This window comes from Delphinus delphis, chromosome 7 (genome assembly GCF_949987515.2).
Source record: "Delphinus delphis chromosome 7, mDelDel1.2, whole genome shotgun sequence".
NCBI classification, from domain to species: domain Eukaryota; kingdom Metazoa; phylum Chordata; class Mammalia; order Artiodactyla; family Delphinidae; genus Delphinus; species Delphinus delphis.
In genome coordinates, this window is record NC_082689.1 from 102,190,514 (window position 1) to 102,209,450 (window position 18,937).

The window sequence follows — 18,937 nt, forward strand, 5'->3', positions numbered from 1 at the left end:
CCAGGAAAGTTATATGATTCCCATTTTATGGATGAAGATACTGGAGCAAAGAAGTTAAATAAACTGCCCAAGGTCACGGAGCTAGGAAGTTGAGGAGACAGGCGTGAACCAAGATAGGACTCCAATGCTGTGCTTGTAACTACACTGTTCTACCTCTTCTAGACACACATGATGATTGCAACTAGGTGTTACCATGGATATCTGGGGACAAACACCGGATTAAATATGCAAATGTGAGATACCTGTGATACGGGAACAGGATTAAAGGCAATTTAATTTTAAAAGCACTTGTCTTTAATGCTATATATTTAATGCAAATAACACAGACAGTCAAGCAGTGAACTGGTGAACTCCAATTCTCCATGAGAAGTTTTAATTGTATACGTCCTTGGAAAAAGACCTGTCCAAAACTACTATCTCACTCTTTTCTGGAAGAACAGAACAGATGCAGAGAAGCAAGAATACAGAATGCAGCCATCGGATCACTGTACAAGGGTGAGGTAGGGAACGCTCAGGGGATAGAGGCCCAGCAGGAATTGCTGAGCTGATGGGGAAGGCAGGTAAGCTTCAAGACTCGCAAGCAAGGACAGGTATACTAAGGAGGGTCTGCCTACTTGCTTCCCCTCTTATCATCTGAGCTCCTATCTGCTTGCAGTGGGCAAGTATGAAGATAAAAATCAGAGTCCCTGTAGGAACAGCAGTGAGTGCCCCATCCATTTGTCTTTTGGTAAAAACTGGATTCAGCAATGCCATGTGGTGACCTAAGGGCAGGTACAGACTCACCCTCTTGCCATCCAGGTGTGTGTGCTGACTGCAAACCAAGATAACTTCTTCTTAGGGCAGTGAATTAATCACTCTTTCCACAACTATGTCTTCAAGTCTTTTGATTTTACTGGTACTTTTAGGATGACCTAAATCTTTTTCCGGTCAAATCTCAGATGACACTTTGACAACTGTCACCTTTTCTAGGTGGTAAATTAAAATACAGGATACTCTGGATTCTATGAAAGTTGGATTAGAAAACCCATGTTAAGAAGCATTGATTTGGAGGGCGGGGAAAACAATAGAACTCCATTCCCCAGACATTCTATGCCATTTTTAAAAAGCTGGTTTATAACATTACATGAATTTATGTGTACAACACTTTATTTCGACTTCTGAAAGTGTGTTCACCAACAAAAGTTGTTTCCATCCGTCACCGTACTGTTGACTCCCTTTACCCATTTCGCCCTCCCTCCGCCTTCCCCTCCTCTGGTAACCACTACTCTGTACCATTTTACTCCGTCTTCCTCAGAAGGCCCCTCACTTGGTGGGAGGTGACCACCCGCTGTGTTCACAGCGGATTATAGCTACCAGGTTACAGGTGACACCTGTTCCCCAACTACATCATCTGTGCAACTGCTTCAGAAGAATATTGCTCAGAGGGTCAGGGCAGAGCTAATTTGTCGTCAAGGCTTTTGAGACAGGGAAAGCAAAGCTGGATGCTTCAACAGACATCAACGTTTTAGTGGGGCAGCCTGAGTAGGGCTGGGGAAGGAAGGACGTAAATCTGATTTTACCGATGCTACGTTTCAGCCAGACCAGAATCAGTTATGTGCAAAATGATTAATCACTGTCTCCCTGAAATATTCAAGGTCCTGCTGCCTATTCTTAGGATGGAAAAAAATCTAACACTGAAATACGACTTTCAGGCTTTTGTTCGTTCTATACCCTTTTAATAAAGCAGAACACAAAATTTTGCCTTGGGCTTGGCTGACTTATGGGGTTTATCTGCTAAGTGGCAAAGTTTCATCCCTCAGCCCCAACACCAAACTGAGCCCAAGTTATAAGAAGCCTGGTAGAGAAGGAAAAATGCGGGTGCTGCACCTAACCCATCCATTTATCAGATGCAATAATTGCTCGGAGAGACAGGTTTTCTCTTTATATTTATAGAAAAATAGGCACTGCAGAAGAAAATGAATTCAGCTAACGGGCAAACGCGGATGACTCTGCATGGTGTATGCTTTTGACAAACGTGGCTGATGAATTACAACTTGCCTCCCTCACTGCTGGGAGGGGTTAGGGAAGCAGGAGAAGTCCTTGGGGCATTATCTGAGGCAAAGGCTCCAGCTGGGTCCCCACATACCTTCTCTGCATACTCAGACACAATCTGCTTGATCTCGGCAGAGCAGAGGCCCACGATCTGGCCCACGGAGCTAGCGGTCAGACGGCTCTGCAATCACAGGGAGGGTGTGTTCTCAAGGCCGTGCACTGTCTTTCACACAACTGGAAACCCTGAACACTATTAAAGTAAAATAGATAATATTCCCAGGGGGAAAAAATAATTTGGCTTTTGCTCATGGGTTCGGAAACACGGAAGGGAGAAAACGAGCTTCAGGGCACAGGTTAAGTCACCTCCCTCCTCCTGAGTCACTCAGCAGGCTGTGTTAGATTCTCCTCCAACCCTGGGTATCCTGGAAAATCATTCCAGGGATTTTACTGCTGAGGATCACTAAAAAGAGCCTGAAGGGAACTTGGCAGGCATAGGACTCAGAGGAAAAAAGTACAAATGGGAGAGGAAAAGGGATCTCAGAATTCCTGAACTACCTCTTGACTGCCACAGGCCCTTCCTGCCCTAAAAAGGAATTCTCCTTTCAAAGCACTTGGTTAAACCTTTTAACACAGGTCATGAGCTCTGGGAAGAATGAATATAAATTTAGTACCCTATCATCTACCTAGATGGTGTAGGAGGGAAACAAGGGCTCCTTTGGCATGGGACGCCACACGCAGTTATGGAGAGGCAGGGCTGAACCACAGCTCTCCTGCGGGGGCCCTGTGATGCCATCCCAGCTGGGACATCCTGTCTTCACATGGGTCCTTCAAATCTCCCTCCTAGAGGTTCCCATGGACGGCAACACCGTGCATGTATAAAAGGTTTCCAAAAGAAAGATCCCAAGATACCGGGAAGCAGGGTGCTGAAACGAGAGGGCCCTGAAGGTGGACACTTGGAAGAGGCCCCCTCGTAGCAGAGCCCAGGTGGTGCCGAGCCTCCACCTCCACACCACGCCCACCCACATGACCATGCCTGCCTCACCTCCTCACGTGCCATGGCAGTCATCTTGGTCATCAGGGACTGAATACGCTGCTAAAAGAAGAACGGGGAGAGGTAGCAGTGAGCAGGTCTGACCACACAAGACTTAAGCAGGGTGTTGCAATAGGTCTTCGCAGTGGAATCCAAGGGCTATTTCAGCCGGTCTCGTTTTACGGTGAGCCTCATGAGAGGTGATGAAAGGAAGCTGAAAAGGGCGCGAAAGGCCAGCAGCCAACAGCAGCTGGCTGTGAGAGGCAGCTGGCCATCCTGGAGAGCTGCGGATGAAAGCGAGATTTCCCCCAAAGACTCAGGCGGAAACCTCAGGGGCTACGTGGACCACTCACCTCTTCAGCAGCCTGAAGCTCGTCTTCCTCGCGGGCGTCGGCCTTCTCTGCAGCTAACAGCCCTGTGGGAAGTGCCATTTTCTTGTCCTCGGCCTGGAAGGGAAGGTGGGAAAACAGCTGAGCGCTGCAGTGGGAGATTCAGTAGAGAAAGGACAACACTGCAAAGGACAGTGAGTCTGTGAAAGAAAACACACAGATCTGGACAAGTCACCCAGTCTCGGGGAAAGAGAGCGAGGTTCAGAGACCGGGGCTTCCACTACAACCACAGCCCAAGCAGCTGGAGCCTCGGGTCTCACCCAACGCCCGCCTCCATTTCTGAACTGTTCGCCGACACAATTCCCATCAGGTCATACACCTTTGCCAGACTTACCCTTACACTTTGCTTGGGTCTTCCCCTACTTTAGTTCCTGCTAAGAGCAGATCGCTGCCTTAAGATCACTGCCTGTTTTTCAACAGAGACCCATTAGTGGGATATGAAAGTAATTTAGCAGGTATGATTGGCATCTAAATAAATGAAATAAAAATAACAGAACACAACACATCCAAGTGCACTACAGGTAGTAAAGGGTTATGTACCGCTTTGTGAAACTTTTGTTTTTGGGGTTGTATCTGCAGGGGTGTGTGTGTGTGTGTGTGTGTGTGTGTGTGTGTACTGAAACATGATGAAAAACAGAGTTCTTACTGCCAAGAGTGGTCAGCAAAGTTTGAAAACCACTGGCCTGAAGAATAAGACTCTAAACTGCTTGCCCTGGTGATCAAGCTCCAGGCTATGGACCCAGCTCAAGCTCTAAATGTACCGCACCACACTCAGGACACCTGGAGTAACGGCTGCTCCCCAAACCTGGGCTGCAAGTCTAGGGTTCTTGGTTTTAGCTCCATCTTTGCCATTCACCAGCTGGCAACCTCAGGCTTACCTTCTCTGGATACTGGGGTCTTCTAGGGTTGAATGAGAGGACTGCCCTCAGATACCCTTCTGAGACCATCCCAGTTCTGAGATGAATTTCTATAACAAGCCTATGACTGACCCTGGGGCATGGCCTGAGCGCCTGCATATATCTACAGGGGATAAGACTTCCAGTTCAAATGTGCCATCTCACATGAGAATGATAAGGCAAGGCCAATGCAAATAATATTTCATGGGCATCTCACGATTTTTCCAATCATAACCAAACTGCCTTATTTCAGAATATAGTCATATACACAGACATTCTTTCCAGACTTAAAATTACATATTACACATACACATCAAATTCTTATACACTAGACGCCACATGACACTCAAATCCAGAAAAAGAACCTTGCTTTGGAGGAAACGGCTGTTTGGTTGAGTGAAAACACAAATGTGGAAGAAATAATAAGAAAACCAAAAAAGAAGATGTCATAATGAATGCATAAATGACTGTTAATGAGAATCATAATAATGATGATCGTTAATGCTTAGTAAATGTGCACTATGGGTTGGATGATTCCACATCCTTTATAGTTTAATCTTCACAACACCGTTGTGAGGTAGTACAATTTCTGCCCCCATTTCACAGATGCTGTGAACTAAGGCACAACAAAGTATACTGACCAAAGTCACACAGGGAAGGGGAGGAGCTAGGATTTGAAGCCAGCCAGTCTGGCTTTAGAGCGTATGCTCCAAGTCACGGTCAGTGCCCTCCAAGGACTGAGACAATGGCCACAGAAAGCAGAGGGAGGCCGGGGTCAGGGAAGGCTTCCTGGAAGGACGGAGGAATGGGGGATCTGGACAGAGGAGGGGTGGCAGGAGAACAGCAGGCAGAGTGGTGTCTCATTCGAGAAAATCTGGGGGTCAGGAGGGGAATGAGGAAAGAGGTGTTACTAGATCCCAAGCCGTGGACTCTCGTTTTCAAGAGGCCGCTGGCCGCTTTAGTTAGCATGTTATTATTGAGGAGGCAGTGGGTAAGAGCACAGGCTTTGATGCCACACAGATGTGGGTTCAGATTCTTATTAGGGCACTCTAGGAGCTGTGTGATCTTAGGCCAATCACTGAGCCTCTCTGAACCTCAGCTTTCTGTCCTGAAAAACAGAAATAAGTATCTTCCTCACAGAGCTGTTCAGAGGAATCAGTGAAAAAAATACACGTAGAGCCCTGAACAAAGGGCCTGAACACAGGAAAGGTTTGGCACTATAAGATTTATATGCCTGCCCTGCGGCTGACAATTAAGAACCATGAATGAATACTGATACATATAAAAAAATACATGAATGAAGAGAAATCCTTGATACTCTTTTAGGAACTTATAAAACCCCATCTTGACTTTCCGTTTTTTCCACACCAGGTTGTCTTAGTACAGGGCCAGCCTGTAACGTGCTCTCTCTCACCGCCATCAGCCTGCTGACACCTGTGTAGGGCCTCTCTCATCAGATGAGGAGTGCTAAGGGCTCTGGGAGTGGACTTCATCTCTACAGTTTTAGAGTTATTAGAGGCCGTCTGTTTGACCCTGGTGTCATGACTTCCAATCGCCCTTCACTTCCAGTCCCATGATGAGGTGTTGCCTCAGCTCCGCAGCCTGCACGGGCAACAGACTGGGGATGCCACGAGGGAGATTCAGGGACCAAAGGCTGTTGGTACATCCCCGCTGCCCAGGGTTGCCCAAGGACCAGGGCCCTGCTGTCCCACCCCTGCTGGGAGCCTGTCCGCGTGGGACAGAGGCAAAGGGAAGTAGCACTTGCGTCTCTCAAACATTCTCTCCCATTAGCCAAGCTTTTCTTACCTTCTCTGCTTTGCTCTGGCGGCTAAATCCATACCTCCTGCAAGCCACAAAAGAGGGGAGTTCAGTTACTATTAAAAAAATAAATTTGATCACAGGCATTTTAGTTGGATTTTTATATGAAAAGCACCACAAAGAATTTAGGCTATTTGGTGACTGGAGAACATGTTTCAAGTGCCTAAACCAAAAACATATCCCACTGTTTCTGAATAAAGGGCCCGCCGTTCTATTTGCCATATAAATACTATAAATGGGAACTCTCCCTGCAGAGTGCAACGTTCTCTTTAAGTGCGATTATTACTCTTTGAATCAGAAACTGTATCTCAGATCCACGGTTTAAGCTAAAAGCCTTAAAAATATCTGTATGATATGTGCATGTGTTGGCTCAAGCTAAACATGCTCTCTAAATGACTACTTTCATAACCTCATGTCCAGCCCATTTTTTATTCTCAAACACAATCCAAGCATGACGCCAATAACGTTGTGTGCTCACTTCATGCCAAGTTTAAATTCAAAGATGCTCACAAATGCACTTTAGTTTACATTAACTTTTCAGGTTCTAATTAATATCTATTTTTTATTTTATTTATTTATTTTTTTGCGGTACGCGGGCCTCTCACTGTTGTGGCCTCTCCCGCCGCGGAGCACAGGCTTCGGACGCGCAGGCTCAGCGGCCATGGCTCACGGGCCCAGCCGCTCCGCGGCATGTGGGATCTTCCCGGACCGGGACACGAACCCGTGTCCCCTGCATCGGCAGGCGGACTCTCAACCACTGCGCCACCATTGGAAGCCCAATATCTATTTTTTAAAGCAATGCAAAAACCATTCGACCTAGAACAAAAACCGTAATGCAAAACACCCAAATTCACTTACCTTTAAATAGTTTTTAAAGAAATAAAATCACATGCAACCATTTAAGAAAAACAAATTAAGGGCTCCTGCTCTGCCCTCACCCTGCTTGCTGCGTCGTGTGCTGGCCTCCCACCTGGTCTCGGGCCTCCACGCCCCCTCTTCCTTCCCAACCCTTATTCAACCTCCCGCTGGCCTGGCCCACATCTGTCACTGGCAGGGATCACCTGCCACCCTTGTGGGCACTGTCACTAGGGCCTCCCTTCCACGGCCCCGCCTAACAACGGCTGAGCTTCACTCACCGCCAGCAGGTCACCTTCCCCACTCCTGTGCATCGGCCCCTGAGCAGAGCTCTGCATACTGTGTTATTCTCCTGGCTCCTCCTACTTTCCTAATCACTCCTCACACCTCAGCTCTAAAGCCACCTCTTCTTTGAAGTGTTCCCAGACTTTGCTTTGGATGGTTTTAGTCATTTCCAAAAGTCAGTTCCACTTTCAATCTGAAAATCTCCATCTGGGACCAGTGCTTTGCCTGCCATGTGATGAGTGTGAAGGGAAACACACACTTGGGCACAGGATTTCTTAGAACTCTGTGACAAATCACAGGCTTAGTTTACAGTTGAGTCTGGTAGAAAGTCAGGACAATGGGTTTAGCTAGAGTCTTCACTCTGGTACCAGCAAACTGTGTAACATGGGGGAAATTGCTTCACTTCTCTGAGCTTTGTACCACTGATATGGGATTGCAAACATGATCCCAAGCCCTGTTGAAACAGCTTCCATAGGATTTCTATAAATTACCACTGACGGTACGGGAGGGCCGGAAGGAGATACAAACTACAGGCTGGGTAGTTTGGGTTGGAAACTTTTCAGTTGCTCAAACATTCTGCCCTGGCTGATCCATCCCTGTGCCTGTACGTGTTCCCCCTACTTCCTGGACAGAAATCATGTCCAACTGCCTGTTTGCCTGTCTGCATCCTTCTCCAAGAAAAATGGAGAAATCAAGAAGCCAAAAGTATCACCCGACCTTGCAACAGGTTGTCTTATAACTGGAGAGACCAAAAGTCATTGCCGGTTACACTGTGCCCATCCTCTAGGCACAGATCTACAGGCCCAAAGTGCAGCAGACTAAAGTTATGTGTTGAGTATCCACCCAAATCCTGTACAGGACCTTATGGCAGATTCAGTCAACTGGCTTAGTCAACATCTAGCATCTTACTATACCGTGGAGGCAGGAGAACAAACAACTCTATTTTCCATACTCTCTTGCACCTGGGGCTCTGAATACTACTTATGTTCCATCAATGAGATGCATTTGCTGGAGTTCTGAACGTGTAGCAGGTAGAGAAGGAGACAGCAAAAGCACAAAGGATTCACTGCACTGGTGCGGATCACAGTAGCAGTAACCTGGTTCTGGGGCCAGAAGCTGTCACGGTGGTTTTCTGATTTTGGCAAAGTGGGTGGTTTCTCTGTCAGTAGCTGCAGTACCAGCTTCCCAACTCCACAGGCTGTTCACTAGCTTCCTGATGACGGAGGCAGAAGCTGCATCCCAGGCAGCCCAGATCTAATGTGACACTTGGGAAGTGACCCTGCTCAGCCTACGTCACATCTCTTAACTCCTCCCATCCACCCCTGCAATCAATCCTTTCTGCTGAAACTAGTGGAAAGGTTTTGTGTCCTGAACCGGGGAGCGCTGACCAACAGAGGGTCTCTCTGAAGCTTCCCACTCCTAGAAGGGTCCTTGCACCCTGGGTATTCTTTTGTTTCCCAGGCCTTCAGTCTGTGGAGACCTTCAGGGCAGAAGACATACCCTCAGGCAGACGGGCCTTATCTAAGGCCCAGGAACTTTACAGATTTTCCAAATAAAGCAGTAAACAGCTAAATCTGAGTATTTCAATTCCCAGGTCCCAGCTACTTCTCCTTAAAGACAGAGGCTCTGGGAAGACTTTTCTGACCACCCAAAACTAGGTTAGGCCCACACAGATATGCACTTCTGTGTTGACACCCACGGAGTCCAATAATTATGTGTTATGTGCAATCTGTCTGTTGAGCCCTGGAGGGGAGGAAATTTGCTTCATTCACTTTTTTTTTTTTTTTTTTTGGCGGTACACGGCCTTCTCATTGTTGTGGCCTCTCCTGTTGCAGAGCACAGGCTCTGGACGCGCAGGCTCAGCGGCCATGGCTCAGGGGCCCAGCCGCTCCGCGGCATGTGGGATCTTCCTGGACCAGGGCACGAACCCGTGTCCCCTGCATCGGCAGGCGGACTCTCAACCACTGCACCACCAGGGAAGCCCCATTCACTTTTTCTTTCTTTACATTTTTTAAATTGAGGTGTAATTCATATAACATAAAATTCACCATTTTAAAATGTATACTTCAGTGGTTTTTAGTGTATTCACTATTTTGTGCAACCACCACTACTGTCTAATTCTAGAATAGTTCCATCACCCAAAGAGCTCCACACCTAATATACATAAATAGCAGTTAGTCCAATTTTCCCCTATCCCCTTCCCCTGGCAACCACTAATCTACTTTCCGTCTCTGTGGATTTGCCTATTCTGAACATTTCATATAAATGGGATCATACAACGTGTGGCCTTTTGTGCCTGGATTCTTTCACTTAGCGTGCTTTCAAAGTTCATCAATATTATAGCATGAATCAGTACTTAAGGCCTTTTCATGACTCAATAGTATCCCATTGTATGAAAAAAACACATTTTGTCCATTCAGCAGCTGATGGACATCTGGTTTGTTTCCACTTTTTGGTGACTGTGAAGAGTGCTGCTATGAATATTTACTTTTGTATCCCCGGCGTCTAGTGCAGTGCCTGGCACATAGTAAGTACTTGATTAACGTTTGCTGAATGAAGAGTCCTGCTGACTCTTGTAAAGGTTTCCTTCTCCATGTGACATAGTGGCAACTCTTCCATGACAAAAAAGAGCTGTCCTCAGCTGCCTATCAACGCCTGCCTCATTTGCTCACTGGTCCCACATCTCTGGGAGACTCTTCCGTGCTGTTTGAGTTTCACCAGGAGAACATGATACCCTTTTGCCTATCATCCTCACGAAGAGCAAGGAGATGCTTCAACTTATTTCTACTACAAACACATTTACTTCTCTTTCATCCTTCCTAGAGCATCCTTTCATGCTGTATCCTACAACCTACCTTTCCTCTTGCCCTGTCAGCTGGGCCCTTTCCTCTCGAGCACCAGCCTGATATGCAGTGCCACGTGCTTCAGTGTGCTCCTGGATTTCCCGTTGTTAGCTCTGACCCACCAACCCGGCTGACGTCTACACCGTCAACACCAACAGAGCTCCAGCCCTCTCACCACCCAGTCACTTCCTCACACTCCAGACCCAGGACTCGGTCTTTATCATCAAGGATGTACATCTTCTAGAACTTTAAATCAGTGTTCACATACCCAAGTTATTCCAGACATACTTAAACATATTCCAATAACTAAAGCATGTAATAAAAAAATTTAAATTTAACTTAACTGTTAAAATTCTGTTCCTGAGCCATACTAGTCACATTGTAAGTGCTCAACAGTCACACGTGGCTACTGGCTACCATACTGCACATCACAGTTCTAGAAAACAAACTAACTTTCTCCCCTAGGGCAAAGTAAGACATATCACATTGTCTGGAATCCAGAACAAATCAAGGGCATAAAAAAGCCCTAAATACTAAGGACTGTGGATTCTGTTCTTTGTTCAGTCAACGAGCATTTACTAAATACTCTATGAGCATGTCATGGGCCTTCAGAGGGGACACAGGTTGGGAGAGACATGTCATATGCACTTAAAATGCACTTCCCCACAGTGACAGTTTCATAGTGTGGTTAGTTGTTTAAGTTTAGCTCTTAAAAGTTGATTGGACCCATAATATAATTGAAATACTATAAAGATACAATTGTGTTTAAGTCTAAAATTGAAACTATGAGTCTTGTTTTCCCAACAACATAACATTTAAACAAATATACCCAACATGTTTTTAACAAGACACACAGTCCGTAAGGTCCTCAGCATAGTTGGCCAGGCTCAAAGTCTAGCCTTATTTGAGCAACTGAAAGTCAAAAAAGGGAGAAGAAACTGGGATGCGGGCCTCAAAGCCAGATGCTCTGTGGGCTTAGGCTGATGACTGACCTCTAACCCCAAAGAAGAAACACTGTTTTCCGACCTTCTTACTGTAGGAGTCAAAATATTTTCCCTCTTGTCAAGAGGCGAGATGAAGAGGAAAACAGAAGCACTGACAACAGATGAGGGATTAGGATTCCTAGGTGGGGATAAGCAATTAAGGGGTGCCACAACAGTGAGGGGGAGGCAGGGAGGGGTGGAGTGAGTCCCTGAGGCAGCAGGCGCCCAGCCTTGCTGGATTAGGAAGGAAAGGGAAGAGGGTAAGGCTTCTCATAAAGGAGCTGGAGGGAGGGCTAGAGCTGGGGGTAAGGAGAACATAGGGACGAGGAGAACTGAAAGGAGGGGCTCAGGTGAGGCTCCTCATCTGAATCTAAAGGTCACATTTAAGGGCATCTGAGAACTGAAAACTGCTGCTGCTCAGGATGATGGTGATGAAGATGATGGTGGTGATGGTGATAGTGATGAAGAGGTAGATGATGGTGATGATAATGATGATGGTGGTGATGATGATGGTGTTGGTGGTGATGGTAGTGATGGTGTTGGTGATGATGATGATGGTGTTGGTGGTGATGATGATGGTGTTGGTGGTGATGATGATGGTGTTGGTGGTGATGATGATTATGGTGATGATAGCGATGGTGATGATGGTGGTGATGATGGTGTTGGTGGTGATGATGGTGTTGGTGGTGGTGATGATGATGGTGTTGGTGGTGATGATGATTATGGTGATGATAGTGATGGTGATGATGATGGTGTTGGTGGTGATGATGATGGTGTTGGTGGTGATGATGATGGTGTTGGTGGTGGTGGTGATGAGAATGATGATGGTGGTGATGATGATGATTGTGATTATGGTGATGATGGTGGTGGTGATGATGGTGTTGGTGGTGGTGATGATGATGGTGTTGGTGGTGATGATGATTATGGTGATGATAGTGATGGTGATGATGATGGTGTTGGTGGTGATGATGATGGTGTTGGTGGTGATGATGATGGTGTTGGTGGTGGTGGTGATGAGAATGATGATGGTGGTGATGATGATGATTGTGATTATGGTGATGATGGTGGTGGTGGTGGTGGTGGGGATAGCACCTAACAGTTGACATTTCCTTTTTCTACATGAGACAAACTGTTCAAAGTCCTTCATAAAGACATTGTTATATAATCCTCATCAAATGGGAAAGATCTCAAGCAGTGGAGAGTATTGACTTAAAACCCTAAGGGAGGAGTAAGAGAGACAGAAAGGAGGCGAGCAGCCTGCCCAAGGAAGGGGAATAAAAGGACACTTCTTGGGGCTATAAGTTTTATCCCATTTGCTCTGTCAGCTGTAATAACCACTCTCTGGTTGTTCAGTCTCAGATCAAACAACCAACGCTGGGCCTGTCTTCCTAAAATCAAGAACCGAACTCTCACCAGAGGCTCAAACAACATTTGTAGATAATGATGATGACATGTTTTTGGAGTCCAGCAAACCTGAGTTCAAGTCCCACTTTGAGGCTCTTACTAGTTCTTAATAGTTAGCAGTTGACCTTGGGCAGGTTATTTTTTAACCTTTCTGAATGCCGTCTTCATCATTCTCAAAATGGGGAATGAGCTGAATAAACCATCAGAATTCTCCACCTTCACAAACTCACCCTCTCCTTACCAGAAAAGCTTAAAAAAAAAAAAAAGGCAAAATAACCCCATCTCCTAAAAAACAAACAAAAAAAGGCTTCATCAAACACCCACCCCAGGCTCAGAAATCAGGAGTCAGCATGATCCCACCAATAAGAACTAAGGCTAGTTCTGAGATACATACTGGATATTGGAAAAAATGGAGGTATGAACAATACAAACTACCAAAACTACACTTCCCTAAGTCTTCTCTGGCTCCAGAACATGTGACACTCCCAGAGGCTGCCTCTCCAGCTCTGGCTCGCCCGGACCAGCGCAGTCTCGTGTGCCCGCCTGCAGCTGAGGGGTGGCTAGAGAGCCCCCCTCACAGTGTCCAAGGCGTGCAACTCGTCCAGTGGCACGGGACCTCACGCCCGAAGGGCCCCGCATTTGGCTGTTGCCGCTGTCATGAAATCCTTAATGATTAATCATTATTCATGATTCTCAGGGGCCTAACGTGCCCTGCATTTTCATTTTACACTGATTGGGCCCTGCAAATTATGTCGCTGGTCTGGAGGTGCCTGACTCAGAAGCAGCTCAATTCGCAGCAACAGCTGGTGAGCTGTGGGGCAGCCCTCACGCTCAGGTCAGGGCCAGAACTAACAACTTCCTTTGAATGAAACGGACTAGCTTTCATTCTCAGGAAGAAAGGATCTGAGCCCGCATTACTCTCTCAAAAACAAACAAATGAACAAACAAACAAAAAGCGGCAACTGCAATTCCATTTGAGAGATGGCATAAGTAAGGCAATTAAGCCTTAATTTCCTTCTGGCTGTCTCCAGTACCCTAGAGGGAGAAGCCATCAGATGCTCACTTGGAGATGCTAGTGGCAGTGCTGTTACTTCCAGCCCCCCAGTGTGGGCTGGGTTATGAGCAGGGCAGCACACAGCAATCACTCCGAGCAGAGGGGGAGGAAGCACAGGAGACATACTCACATCAAGGAATCAGTGACCCTAAATAGAAAATTCAGGACACAAAGGAAGGTTAATACCCCAGAGCCAAGCAAAAGATTCAACGAGGAGAAGCATTTCCGTGTGCGTGTGCGTGTGTGTGTGTGTAACTGAAAACTGAGGCTATAAGAACTGTATTTTTAAAACTTAGAGTTTTTTTTTTTTTTTTTGGTACGCGGGCCTCTCACTGTTGTGGGCTCTCCCGTTGCGGAGCACAGGCTCCGGACGCGCAGGCTCAGCGGCCATGGCTCAGGGGCCCAGCCGCTCCGCGGCATGTGGGATCTTCCCAGACCGGGGCACGAACCTGTGTCCCCTGCATCGGCAGGCGGACTCTCAACCACTGCGCCACCAGGGAAGCCCTAGAGATGTTTTTAAGAAGTGACAAAACTACTTCTAAATTCTTCATTTTCCTGGTCAGGACAATTCTTCACAGGGAACCAAAACGATTAGACTCTGACACAAAGTAAAACTGCTGTAACTGCCTTCAATTCTTAGTTTACCTGAAGATGTTAACATACGGCAGGGGCATGAGGGGCAGCCCACCTGGGCCTCTGTGAACGCCCCACGCTTCCCAGCTCCCCGAGGAGGGCAGAGCCGGGGATGGGGGCTTGCTGAGGAACTTCAAAGATCAGGCCTCTACTACCACCAGAGAAGCTACCCGCAGAAACTGAGCTAATTCCACACCAGGGAGAAAAGTCCCCGGTGCTGGCAATCACAGGCTCAAACCCGTAGACTCAGTCAGGTGAAAACCAACCAAGTTCACCCCAGTGAAGCGATTTAAATTAGCTTTTCTTTTCAATGGTTTTATCAAATAGACACTTCAGACTGGGCCGCCTTCGTTACCTGCCATATTCCAAAAGCGTCGTGTGGACCCGTGATTCTTCATCCAGCAGCTCCTCTGCTCCCCGCTGGCGTCTGTACTTCCGACGGGGCTTGTAAGCATCCTGAGAAGTGGATGGGGAGGCCGGGAGTTACTAAGCGTGAGGAGGCGGGTCCAGCCTGCCAGGGGCGGGAGTCCTTTCCCATGGCAGTGGGTGTACAGCTCCCCTTCAGGAGGACAGCTGGCACATGGCGACTGCCTTCAAGGGGTCTGCCCCTTTGATTTTTATACTGGAGGAAATATTTCCACCCAATCTATTGCTTGTCAACTTTGTTTAATCTTCTTGGGTTTTTTTGTCCAATTTAATATTTCATGCAATCAAACTTATCAATCATCTTACTTCCTAACCCAGGGACTGTAAAAAAAAAAAAAAAGCTCTCGTATGCTATTTTTATAGATTATATTTAGCCTTTTAATCTATTCAGAATTTTTTTGGGGGGGTATAGTGAAAGGTAGGTATCTATAGATATATGTTTTTCTCTGAATGGAAAATTAAGAATCCCAACATCATCAGTTTAATAGTCTATCCTTTCCTTGATTTAAAATGACAACTATATACATATATATAAAACATGTACCAATATTACCCTCTTCAATTCCTCTTGCTTTATGAGTCTTTATCCTGTCTCCACTGTTCTTTTTCAAATTTCCTGGCTATTCTTACACATTTTCTCTTCCAAATGAATTCTAGCATCAGCTTGTCAAGTTCATTATGAAAAACTGTTGAGCTTTGACTAGAATCACACCAAATTTATACATTACTTGGGAAGAACTGACATCTCTATAATACTGAATCTTGCCTTGAAAAGCAAGATTTATCTCTCTATTCAAATCCTTTTTATTCTTGAATAAAATTTTCCAGAAAACAATACAAATTTTCCAGTCACTACATATCCAGACCTTTCTACCACCCAGAGACATAAACTGTGCAACAATCACAGATATACATGTTAACCTAGAATGTTTAAAAAAAAAATTCTCTCGTGGCATAGAAATCTCCATTACCAGAAAAGGAAAGTAAATACAAACCCTTCAGAGATATATATCTCTTTACACAAGTGTTTTGAGGTTTATCCTTAAAAAACTCATAAAAACAACAAAATGCACTTTAAACTTTCAATGACTTTTTAAAATTATAAGAGTATTATTTAGTTATAAATGTAGAAACGCAGACCTCTTTTGTGTAGGACACATTCTGAAACTGCATATATATATTTCCTAAACACAAAGTACACGGCATGTAGTAGGTGCTCAATTAATGTAAGTCTTCACCCACAGATGACCTGGTTTGTCATTCTACCCCAAATGAATGTCCTTCTTGACTGCCAAACTGGCATCAAACAATACCTTAATAATATTTGCTCAGGACTCTGGGTGCAAACAGGCAGCTGTTTGTGCAAGGTATTCCAGTTTGTCCCTGGATCTTTCCTTCTCCACTAAAGGAGTTCACCACACCTAATCTCTACCTGGACATCACCAGGACAAGCACACTATCAGGTTTCTCTAGACAGTGGTATTTTAATGCTAATTAGAATTGTTCCCCTCTTGATAATTCTTGTTTAACTTTATTATTATCTCACTTTTTGTTATGGAAAGTTTCAAACATACAGAAAAACATCCTTTCTGTAACATATATAATCTCAACAATTTTGTGGAAAAGGAATGAAACAGGTGCTGGGATGGCCCTGGACGCTTGTTCTTGTAACTCACTGCCGCAAATATTCCTAGGTTGCTGCTGGTGCCTACATGAATAGGAAGTTCTAAGTAACAGAAAACAGATTTATGGGGAAATGAAAAACATAATAGACCCATAGGACGTCAGTTACTGTGTACGATTTAATTTCCACGGAGCTCTACCATTACAGCAGCACTATATGATTGAGCTTAACTGCTACTTTCCTCAGTTACCATTCATAGAGTCACGACCCCAGACAGGAAACTGGAGTCTAAAGGACTGACTCCAAAACAATAGCATACTGAAACCGACAGCCACAAGGACGTTTTATTCTGCCAAACAATGACAAATGTTGGCCTTCGGGTAATTATCCTTATACTTTAAAGCATGCCACATACATCACACCTTTTACATTTTATAACTACACCATGAGGTAGAAGCAGGGCAGATGCCATTACCTCCACCTTGCTACTAAAGAAGCAGAGATTAAATAATTCGCCTCTCAGTTACGGTGGGCAACCCCTTCAGGAAATACCCAGCGGGCAGCAAGACAGCCAGGAGCAGCCACTGCCCTCCAGAGCTCCAGGGGACCGGACCACACCCAACTCAGCAGGAAGCACATCTCAGTCTCCTAGGGCTCACCTGGCAGCCCAAACCCAAACCCTACTCTAACGGACACACCTCCGCCCACCAGCCCCTGAACAAACGCTGCCTTCCACCCAGAGGGGCTCCGCTGACGTTCCCATCAGCAAGTGCAGGGCCCTGAAACACCCCAGAAGAAAGTCATTATAACTGAGACAAATCAGGTTGTTTTCTTCATTCTCACATGAATAAAACAACAACCACAACCACAAAAATGAAGCCCTGGGAACTGAGTGAGGGAATGATGAGAGACGGATGGCAATCATGTCTATGGGTAGGAAAGTTAGCTGGGGAGGTAGGGTTTTCTCCAGACGCCCCTAAACTTTGTTCTTCCTCTATTCTCTTTTACGTGAGCTCCACTGTACAGGCCTGTCTTCTGTTCTTTTGTTTTTCAGTACGCGGGCCTCTCACTGCTGCAGCCTCTCCCACTGCGGAGCACAGGCTCCAGACGTGCAGGCTCAGCGGCCATGGCTCACGGGCCCAGCTGCTCTGCGGCATGTGGGATCCTCCCGGACCGGGGCACGAACCCGTGTCCCCTGCATCGGCAGGCGGACTCTCAACCACTGCGCCCCCGGGGAAGCCCCTGTCTTCTGTTGTTTGAGGTCCGGCACAAGTCCCATCTCAGGTCCCCTTGAGTTTGTACCAAACAGTGTAACTTGGTGGGTAAGAATGAGGTCACTGTTTTGTATACATGAGCCAAGATGGCTTCTGTATATTGACTCCTAGCTTTACTTCTTCACAGCAGGCTGAGACCCACAGCTCAAAACCCTCCAGCGCCAACCTCAAACTTTTCACAGACCCAGTTGTTTAAAAGATGGCCCCACTAAGCAGAGTTTAGCGGTTTACAGCCTGCCCACGTTGCATGCTCTGCAAAACTGCACCTGACATTTGCAAACCACAGATAGGATAAGCCCCGTGGCTATAAAGACCCCAGGCTGCAGCTGCCCTTCAGATTTCTCTAACCTGCCCCGGCCGAGGCTCTCTGGTTTCCTTGCCTCCCCTTCTGAATGGTGGCCCCGGCGCCTAGGCCTCGGGATGGCCTGCGCACTGACAGCCTCCCCACCCTTCAGGCAAACCTGTCAAAGCATCGCCCAGAGACCCTGTGTGTGCTACTGCTAACCCCCCGTCACATCTTTTCCCTTGATGAGTCCCGAAATCCCTTGAATCCCTTATAGCTGCAACGCTCCTGCTCTCACCTCATACCCTAGAATGCGGTCTGGCACACAGTGAGTGCTCAATTACTATTATGGAATGAATATATATGGAGTCAGACAGACAGGGTTTTAACCCGTGCCCCATTACTACCTCTCTGATTTGGGGCAAATTACTTTAATCTCTGAGGTTTTCCATCTGTAAAATAGGTATATGGAGAGAGTCGTAAGGATTAGCCAATCTATTTAACGTTATCTGATACACATTAAGGGCTAAGATATACATACATGCGTATATTTGCTATTATTGATAAAATGTACTAATATATTTTTTTTTACTTATGTTGCCATGTTTACATTTCATGTCCTGGAAAGAAAGGTCCTCCTCACAGCGTTTCCTATGGAAGAACACAGTGGAGTCGTAGTTTTAAATGACCTGGTCTCTTAGGGGACCAATAAGAAGTCTTTTTTTTTTTTTTTCCCTCTGTCCCCTCTGTTCTCATACAAAATTCTAAACATTACGAAGAAATGCTCAACAAATAGTAAGCAAATGTATCTTTGGGGGCTTTGGGTAAAATTTCACGGCTACTCTTTACTCAAGGTTGAGAGGGAGTAAAAGACCTCACTGCACAGGTCAGATACTTCATGAATATGGAAGGCTGACAGTTCAGAAAGGGAGGAAGTAGATTGTACCACAGCACATTAGGTGAGACAAATGAGCGATTACGATTATGATGCGAGAGTGGAAGGGTAAGGGGAGGCCTGTCCTGGGCAATAGTTTCATTTTCTTATGTCCTTTGAAAATACCACCTCCCATCAAGCAGGCCTTCTACAAAGCGGCCGCCTATTCCGTAAA

At 46.1% G+C, this 18,937-nt stretch overlaps 1 protein-coding gene across 1 annotated transcript in view; it reads right to left on the reverse strand.

Moving 5' to 3' along the window:
- CCDC93 (coiled-coil domain containing 93) overlaps window positions 1-18,937 on the reverse strand; it is an 87,361-nt gene that overhangs the window by 45,873 nt on the left and 22,551 nt on the right. Inside the window, exons 7-11 of the mRNA XM_060016927.1 lie at window positions 14,577-14,677; window positions 6,153-6,189; window positions 3,415-3,507; window positions 3,074-3,124; window positions 2,126-2,212 (exon numbers count right to left, since the gene is read on the reverse strand). Coding sequence (XP_059872910.1) covers window positions 2,126-2,212; window positions 3,074-3,124; window positions 3,415-3,507; window positions 6,153-6,189; window positions 14,577-14,677 — 369 coding nt within the window. The remainder of the gene's footprint in view (window positions 1-2,125; window positions 2,213-3,073; window positions 3,125-3,414; window positions 3,508-6,152; window positions 6,190-14,576; window positions 14,678-18,937) is intronic.